The sequence below is a fragment of the Lepeophtheirus salmonis genome, chromosome 8, assembly GCF_016086655.4.
Source record: "Lepeophtheirus salmonis chromosome 8, UVic_Lsal_1.4, whole genome shotgun sequence".
Classification (NCBI taxonomy): domain Eukaryota; kingdom Metazoa; phylum Arthropoda; class Copepoda; order Siphonostomatoida; family Caligidae; genus Lepeophtheirus; species Lepeophtheirus salmonis.
This window is the reverse complement of record NC_052138.2, coordinates 4,225,584-4,235,227: the sequence shown is the minus strand read 5'-3', so window position 1 is coordinate 4,235,227 and position 9,644 is coordinate 4,225,584. Positions and strand designations below refer to the sequence as shown.

Genomic DNA, 9,644 nt, shown 5'->3' with positions numbered 1-9,644 from the left:
ATCTGTGTGGTGTGTCAGCATAAAAACAATCTTAAACAAAAATCAACCGTTCAAAAACTCCCAATTAATTTTTTTACTTCATTTATATATACAGCTCAATATTTCATAGACATATTTGAGTCAATTATAAGCCTATTATTCAAATTTGTGAGATGAGTTAAGATACCCAGAAATTTAGCTATAGTTTAGAACTTTTATTTGATTTAAGATACATATATTATTGACCCTTATATTGTCCTTTTTAAATAAAATATTTTATTGGGATGATTAAATTTGTCTACTTTACTGGGACATTTGTAGGGGTTAGGCTGGAGGGGCTACATTTTTTGAATTTTTGCTTTTTACTAGAAAATTTGAAATTTAATTTATTTTTTCTAATATTTTTCCTAAAAGAGTAATTTTCTCTGAATATTTTTCTCCAAAAAATTTAATATTTGAAATTTAATATTATATGAAAAGCAATGGATTTTTTAAATTTTTCTCCAAAAAATTTAAGGTTTGAAATTTAACTTAATTTTTCTAATTTTTTTCCAAAAAAAATAATTTTTCTGTGAATATCTATGGATATTTTAAATTTTTCTCCAAAACAATTAATATTTGATGTTTAATTTATAAAAATTAAATTTTTTATGAATAACTGGATTTTCGAAATTCTTTCCCTATAAATTTAATTTTTTTGGAATTTTGAATATTTTAACTAGTGTATTTTTAAAAGTTAATGTGCTTGTCTGAATGTGGTCATTTATAAATTATAATTTCTTTAATGTGACACTGAAAATCCGGATTTTGAAATTGAAAAGTTATTGTTCTTGTTTTTTATTTATTTAATTTAAGGAACATTAAGAAGAAACCTTGGTTTAGAGGTCATTTACTTCAAACTCGAATAGTACATTACTTATCAGTTATATACATCCGTTCAAAATTTACACAACATCCTAATGATTTTTTTGTTCCAGTAAAAAAAAATATTTAAAAGAAGGTCAGAGATTGTAAATAATAATGTTCTATTGTATTCTAATTTTTTCTCAAAATCGAATATGTAAATATATGCTAATCAGGGTTTCCTATTATCTGATGATGACCAGAATTTGGCGTTTAAAGTAAATTAATTTAGAAGAAGAAAAAAAACACGCCCATAATAATTAATGAGTTTTTTTGATACATATTTATGTTCACAAAAATGAAGACAAATTATTGTAATGTTATAAAATAATTATGATTGAATACTTGTGATAAATAATACTAGGAACAATTTTCAGAGCCCTAAATATCACTAATTAGGGATGTCAAAGTTGTCTCAATCCTCGTGAGCATAGACTTTAAAACAGTATAGGTATATTGGTAACCTGTAAGATATTAGTGTTCTTATTAATAATTATGCAGCCCTATGTTGAAAATTCAATCGTATTAACGAGCAATTTGAAGGCCTGAATAACCAAGTTGTATAACAATAAAAACTCTCTTTTCATTAAGTTTAGGTAAAATAGTGAACTATTTGATGTCAAAATCGCACCAACAAATAGAAGGGCTTAAATCTTACTATCTATATTTTTTTCCCGCTCAATTGCCTTGTTTTATTATGTATATCTAACCCCAAAGAGTATGAAAATATGTTATTACATCGTTATATAATCTTATTTTCATGTGGTAGATAAAAATTAACTATTACAGTGTAAAGAATCATATATTTTTCTCTAATAGTCATACTTTTCTAGAACCTAATCGATCAAAAGAAAAAAAAAATATTACAAATCTAGCCATGCTTAGGTATTTTTAGTAAAGATCACTTTGATTATTTTCAAATTAAATATGACTGTTTATCATTGACATCAAGTAGTATTCAATACAAGTTTTAAGTCCAGGGGTGTTGCTAGCTTTCATCATTCGGAGGGGATTCGCTCCAAAAATTATCATATAATAATTACTTACATATAAAAATATTTATATGATTTTTTCTAGGGGGGAGCTAAAGAGTCTAGCGACACCCCTGGTTAAGTCTATTCATAAATCCATTTGATGGAGTTTTATCAAGGTTTATTAAAAGTTTATCCATTTTATATATAACAAGTATCGACTTTGAGCACCCAAAATGTATCTCCTTCAATTATAATGCAATTTTTCAGGGAAAAAGCTTTATACTTTTCTTTTTATTAACATTCACGAGGAATTGTACAATTTTCACATCCCTATAGTAAATAATATCACCGATGATAGCATATGATTGAAAGAGGTTGTGTGTGTATAATTAATATCAAGTCCTGCGATAAAAAATATATCAGTATAACGTCTGTCAATATTGGATGAGATGATCCGGAGTTTCAATTTTGAAAGGATTGTTTAAATGAATCATCTTGAAACGACTTCAAAAGGATGGATGGCTGGTCGTATTACTATATACGAATTGCATTGGCGATTCTTTTTTACATTTGTTTAGTTGAGCTGATTCCATTTTTTGTCTGTTCCCTCATCAAGTACTTGTTTCGCGCAAAGACTGTGGAATTTCACGTTGATTTGTTCCATGGACAAGTCAGAGATTTGGTCTACTCCACGGCTAAACATGAAATTAAAATTTCGATAATGAAAGTCGTCCCCAAATTTTCTTTTAAAAAACTATCTCTATGTATTGAGCTCTCGAAAGTAAGGATATACCTTGATGAAGGAAATAGTTGCATTAACGAGCACTCCACCGGGAGTTTGGAGCTCCTGAATCCCTCTCACAATCTCAACTTCTCATCTCATATTGAGTCCTTCAAAAGATTTTTTAGATTCTTTGCCATATCTTGCGACTCTTTGCAAGTGGAGATCAAAAAGAATGAAACGTCAAAATCCATGCTACTACTTAAATCATCTCTATCCTATGAGGAGTCATCTCAAATCATCATCTACACCTCTGATTCCCTACAACTCACTTGGAATCAAGGAGACAATGTCATTGAACTTGAATTGACTCTCATGCTCTACCTCAACAAAGGCCCACTTGTGGATGTTTCTCTTTTAAGAACTCGGATTTCCATTGAAAGTAACTCTCTTCTTTCCTCTTCTTCAAATTCATCCTCTTCTCCAGGAATCCTTCAAATGATTCCTTCTTTTCTTTCATTTCACATCAAGGCTGAGCTCATCACAATCAACTTTCCTGATTTAAATCTCAAATTGTCTCTTGCTCTATTGCAGCTTCGTAAAGAGGAGTCTTCCTCCTATAACATCACTTGTCTAAATTTCTGTTCTCACCGAGATGCACCACTACTCTCATTTGATGCTATAAACTTTCATACCTCTGTTGAAAAGACTCATGTGGCAAGCATTACCAAAGTTGATGTTCACGATTTGCCGTCTCTTACAGCTTTAGCTAAAGCCTTGGCTAGTAAGAAAAATAATAATTTGTCTTCATCTTCTCAAAGACAGAAACAGTCATCATCTTCCTCACGAAAATTCGAAGTTATGGTATCGGAAATCACAATAGCTCTTGAGGAAGAACTGAAAGTGCATCTACCTGCTTTGGCATGGAAGATGGATGATGAAGTCATTGGACATTGTGTTAATTTTGATTTATTATCTGTTTCCTGGCAGCAGAATAATTTCCTTATCGTTCAAGATGTTTTTGTACTATTTTGCGAAAAAAAACTAAGTATAGTCGTTAGTTCATCTTCATTTTTTGGAAACAGGGATACTCTTCTTAGTCTTGTTTCTAAAAGAAGACCCACGCCTAAAGGAACTTCCAATTCCGTGTCTTCTAATTTTTGTAAAGAAATACAATTTGAAATGGCGGATTTTACTATCAAATTCAAAATTTTACCTTCAGTTGACATACATTTTAACATTACAAATATAGTTTATTCCAAAAGATACTTGGAAGATTCCAATTATCTGGAAGAATGCTTTAAAATCATTTCATTACAAGCACTTTTATGTAAGCTGAGCAAAAAAGTAAAATTTATCAATGTAGAGAAGATATCAATATCAAGAGCTGAGGAAATCATTGTCTTTGAGCTTTGTAAGGAAACTTCAATTCTTTGGAAACCTGATATCCATTTATCCATGCATAAGCTTTCTCATATTATGCTTGAAGTTATTAATGAAAGGACTCGTCATATGGAGAATACATCAAATGGAGAGCGGAGTCCAAAGATCATTATAAAAGTCAACTCTTCAAACACTTGTGTAAAAATGCTCAAACATGAATTAAAGATAGCGACTCAAGATTGTGTTTTTGAGTTACAGCCCACCGATAAAGTCTTTAAATTTGCATTTCCTTCCATTTTCATAGATGCTGATGATAAGTTTAAGAAAATAATTAGTTTTGCAGGACTCATCATCAAGTTTTATGCACATCCTGTACGAAGTTATCATAGGAAAGATATTGAGGGAGTTATTGATGAAGAAAATCGTGCTCTAGAGCTATTTCTAACGCATCTTGAAATAAATATTCTACATGAGCTATATTTTCACGATATATTTTTTATTGAGTTCATGGGAATATACAAATGGCTCAAGAAGCTTCATGGTATCAGTGGTGGTTCTGGAGGAAGACTCCCCCCAGATGTTATTTTATATGTAAAACAAATACAAATCGACTTTCATGATGACCCATTTGAAGTACGGCTGAAAAAGAACTATGAACTCATGGAAGATGAACATTATGAGTCAGAAAAGAGAAAAAAAGTCCTGGAGTCGAAAATTGATAATTTTCGAAGAATGAATCTGATGCTACCTGTGAATAAAGTAATTATTCATTTTATTAATATTCTTTGTTCAAAGTATGGATATATTTGTTGCAGATTGAACAGATTTTCACGGATTTGTCAAGAAAGAACACAGACATATATATTAAGAGAGCACAAAATTACCATGCAAAATCCTCGAAAAAGGCTAAATTGTGGTCTTGGAGTATTTCATCAATGCAGTTGATGGTCTTGGCTGATTCATCAATGCATTCACCAGATGCAGTGATAGATTTCATACAGGTACATTTGCTTCAATTTCTGTTGCAAAATAATTTTTTACTTTTCTATAGAGTATAGATCAAGAAAGTCCCTGGTTGGAAAACATGGAATTTTTTACTCTCTTACTTCGTTGGATACGTTTTGAGTGCAAATTATCAACTATGTATTTGAAGGATTTTCCTCAGTATTTAGCTGATTTTAAACATGTGTTGCTGTGAGTATATGAACATACATTCGTTTCTGAGTGATTAAAGCTATGATTTTTGTCCTTAGATGGGGGAAAATTGCTTTAGCGGATGAAGCTCCTCCCGAACGAGCTCTAAAAGAGTTTGTTTTGAAGATAGATGAGCCTTTTGAGGATGCAAAGGTATTTAGAAATATGGTGTCTACGAAGATTTATCATGATATTGCTATGGATATGGAAACATTTGCAGCGGCGCACGGACCTTGTTGGGAACCTTGTCTTTCACACTTCTCTTTACTTTTAAACAATGTATTTGGCCCATCTTCAGATCCAAGTCCACCTTTACCTTGGTGGGACAAGATTCGCTACATTTTCCATGGGCGAATATTAATTTTCTGCAAAACATTTAAATGCATGCTTCATACTTCCCCAGACCCATATAATACCACGGAGGAAATTGAGGTTGATCTTTTTGATGCTAATTTTCATTGGTCAAATGGAGGTTTTTTAAAGTGCTCCGGAGATCTGGATTGTTTTATTAGGTTACCTTCTTACTATTGTTGGCAATAATTACATATTATCTTGATTTTTATTTGTTATTTTTAGAAATGAAACTAAATATGATGATTGTCAGCTATTGCACTTTCCAGGACTTCAGTTTTCAATTAAGTTTGATTGGGTATGCATTGGAAATCCCTTTGATCATCATTCTGTGATTCCTTGTGCCCCAAATAAAGTGCCTGAATATTCTCATAATTTTGAACACGATTCATATAGAGCTTTTCGCTCACAAAATTTAAATACAAGAATATCCATAGAAGGGAAATCCAGCTTAAAGAATCGTCCACATATTCATATGTACAGTTCAACCATTCGGTGGATGGAGAGTATAAAGGTTCAAAGTTATTAATAAGTTTATTTTGAAATTGATATATTTATTACAATTATTTCAGTGGTTGTTCAGTGGAGCAAGTAGGCCCATTCGAAGAGGCAAAGTGTTCATGTGAGGAATCTTTTATAGTTACTATCTATCTTTCGTGTATTTCATATCAATTTTTCAACTTTAGGGAGCATAGTCCTCCTCGAAAACCCAGTATTTTTCGACATTTAAAAAGGATTCAGATATCTCTTGCGCTGAAACAATTGCAATTGACTTATTGGATGTCTGCATCTATGAATAAAGGAGTGCTCTTTAATTTGGCACATGGCCTGTCTCTATCTGCTGAGTGTAACCTTAAACTTGTGAGCATCAATGATAGACTTATCCATCGCAAACGAAGTGAGTGGTCAACTTTGTTCATAAATTGCGAATTTTCCACTGCGGATATTTGGTTTCAATGCACGACCCAAAATGCGGAGGAGAAGCGTTTCTTGGAGCGAAGTTTTTTTTTCTCTGTTGAAAATGTAAAATATAGTCGTGAGATGGGTGAAAAAGCACCTGTTCCAGAAGAGGATCTTCTACAAATATTCCCGTCTCACTCAATTGTTGTTTTAGGTACAAATCAGTTCATATTTTAATGGATTTATTTAATATATATATATATATATTTACTCCAAAGGTGCACGTGGAGCATGGACAGAGTCCAATCGAGATATGTGTTTTTGCTTGTACGAAAGTTGGAAAAGAGCACATGTTCTTAGACAACAAATATCCCTGGATTACTTAAAACGGATTAAAGTTCCACATACAAAAGAGTCAAACGAAGATAGTGATGAGGAGGACTGTGCTTCTTCTTCAGCCATTATTAACGTTGCTAAAAAATCTAAAAATGAAGGCGAATTGAGCCTCTCAAACATTGCTACATGGAAAACGGGGGCGGACACAGTTGAAAAGCTTTTATACGATACCTCTGAATGTACAAATCATACTCCCATAGTGTATAGTGAGGACCAAAGCTCGGATACGAAGAAAAAGGACATGGAAGCTATGTTAGCCTGTAGTCAAAATGATACCTATCACAGACGTTGGAATATTAAGTTTATCAATAGTCAGATGTTACTGAAGGGTATCGAAACAGAGGGGCATGTCATTCTGAGTGCTTCAAAGGCTGAAATTGTTCAAAATTTCCATATACCTGTTTGGAGAGACAGAACTCTTTTGAGTAAAAAGAGTTGGTCTGGCTGCTTGGAGAGCATGCAGTGTTTTGCAACCGTTTCTCCGAACGAAGATGGATCCAAATTGAAGGAGGATCAAATTTCTTGGTTAACTCAAAACATTATTGAGGAAAGAGAGGCTCCAGTCACAATGGTATCTGAGTTAGTTGGAAGTGGACAGTCTGTTGGGGGTGTCATTAGTAAAATCGTGGGCTCCAAAGATGAACAACTGCAACGAATTATTTCGAGGTGTAAGTGTGAGTTCTTTTATGTGGACTATGATGATTGTGAGGGTCTTCTCAAGAAAATACCTCGTCCAAGTGATTTTCAACAATCCAATGATAATGTTGTAAATTCCTTTTCTTTGATTCACCATGACTTGAATATTTGTACAAATAGTTTACAATACTCGGTAGTACTGGATGTGCTTAACAATCTTATGCTCTATACAGAGCCAGTTGCAAAAAGCCGCTCTGAAAACTATTTGAGAATGAAATATAGACTTCTTTTATATAATTTAGAAGATCAATGGAAACCCATAACGCAGTTACAAAATGAAGTAGGGTAAGGTTATTACCGAATATGTATGAGATATCAATTTTTATTTGTATATATTTTGTTCTTTTTACGAGTATAGACATCTTGTTTGCTTACTAAGACGAAAAGAAAAAGATATTTATAGTGCTCAAAGTTCTGGAAATGAAGATTTGAGGTCAGAATATGAGAGTTTAGAAAATGAAGCTCAAATGCTCAAAGATAAAATCAATTCCAAGAGTGAGGAATTAGAGATTCGTTTGAGATGTCTTCGAGAACACAGAGTATTTTCACGTCAAAAACAAGCCAGAAACTATGAAGATGCCCAACAATTGATACGGTAAATTTTAATTTAATTGTTCTAAGAGCTCTAAATTTGATTTGAAGTCATTAAAATAGCCGAAAAGCTGAGATTTTTTTCTCTCGCGCACAATGGAGATTAACTGAAAATGATGGTCAACTAGGGATACTTGATGCCTCTATTTCGAACTTTTTTTACACTAAAACACTCATGCCTGATGATACGACTGAGCATTCCTTGGAGATGGGATATATATATCTCAAAAACCTCCTTCCAAACCAAAAATATGAAGATGTACTTTATCCTACAGAACTTCAAAGGGATGCGCCGCTGGACAGACATCCAACTCTTCGAATTTTCTGCAGAGAAAAAGCCCCAGTTGGGGGGATTTCCGTCAAGGAGCACTTTGAAATCAATCTCTCCCCACTCACCATATGTTTAACCCATGCCCTATACTATAAAATCATGCATTTCTGCTTTCCCGAGAAGCCAGAGTATGAGGAAATGGACAAACGACCTCATAAAAAGAAGGGCTCAAAGGAAAAAGCCACCAAGTCCAACTTTTATCTCACACCACCCTTAAATAAAGATGACATAGAAATGATGAAGGACCGAGCCCAGCAAAATAAACTCTTTGTCTACATTAAAATTCCCGAAGTGCCTATTTGCGTATCATACAAAGGAGAAAAAGAGAAGAATCGCATCTCTGATTTGACGAACTTTGTACTTCATGTTCCAAATATAGAGTATCACAATGTGACTTGGACCTGGCTTGATCTCTTCCTTGCTATAAAGAGTCAAAGTAAGGAGTCCCTCATATCCCAATTGATTAAAGAGAAGTTAAAATTGAGACAGAGAGTGGGCGGGAGCGTGGGTGGTGTTGCAGGAGCAAGTCATGACGATGGTCAGGATAATGATGACGAAAAAGCTAAACTTCTCCTGGGAATCAGAACGAATCCATCCAAAACATTTGTCAAACGATAAATAAAGATACATTCCATTATGCATTTTAATAGCGTTATACATATAATTACTAGAATATTTATTTATTAAAAAAAAGAGAGAAAAAACGATAATAATGAAGGTGTTTATTTTAGTTAATCAAGACCAAGGTTAATAGAAATACATTTATTAACCTTGATAAAAATTACTACTCCAAAAATCAAAGGGATGATAACAAGATTCATTGATATAATAGACTTGTATTATATATTGTAGGGGCGTCCACAGGATTATATATATATATTTATTTTTTTATGGGGGGGGGGAATGTTTCTGGGAAAAAAATTAAAAATTAAATTTTTACAAAAAAAAAATATCAAAAATCTACAGCTATTCACAAAAAAAATTTAAAAATTATTTCCGATATTAAATTTTTTGGAAAAAAATTTCAAAAACCCACAGCTGTTCCCAAAATATTAAATTCTTTGAAGAAAAATTCAAAAATCCATTGCTTTTCACCAAAAATTAAACTTTTTTGAAAAAAAATTAAAATAATAATTTTTTTGAATAAAAATTTTAAAAATTATATTCTTTCGAAAAAAAAAATCATAGCTATTAGCAGAAAAATTATATTTGTACAACGTTTTTG

The 9,644-nt window shown here is 32.5% G+C and overlaps 1 protein-coding gene across 1 annotated transcript; it reads left to right on the top strand.

The window, feature by feature from the left end:
* The first annotated feature begins 2,225 nt into the window (after positions 1-2,225).
* hob (bridge-like lipid transfer protein family member hobbit) lies at positions 2,226-9,529 on the top strand. The gene is made up of 10 exons (XM_040718419.2): positions 2,226-4,719; positions 4,776-4,961; positions 5,012-5,154; positions 5,214-5,666; positions 5,731-6,019; positions 6,078-6,127; positions 6,192-6,619; positions 6,684-7,782; positions 7,856-8,092; positions 8,152-9,529. Exons 1-10 carry the CDS (start codon positions 2,371-2,373, stop codon positions 9,035-9,037), a joined length of 6,120 nt encoding a protein of 2,039 aa, XP_040574353.1. The 5' UTR covers positions 2,226-2,370; the 3' UTR covers positions 9,038-9,529.
* The last annotated feature ends 115 nt before the right edge of the window (positions 9,530-9,644 follow it).

What these genes read in the sequence shown, in the direction of transcription:
- hob (XM_040718419.2), top strand. Translation starts at nt 2,371, where the DNA reads ATGGATGGCTGGTCGTATTACTATATACGAATTGCATTGGCGATTCTT. An exon ending in CGAAGAGGCAAAGTGTTCAT is followed by an intron (nt 6,128 to 6,191) that starts GTGAGGAATCTT and finishes TTTCAACTTTAG; the next exon opens with GGAGCATAGTCCTCCTCGAA. An exon ending in CAGTTACAAAATGAAGTAGG is followed by an intron (nt 7,783 to 7,855) that starts GTAAGGTTATTA and finishes TTACGAGTATAG; the next exon opens with ACATCTTGTTTGCTTACTAA.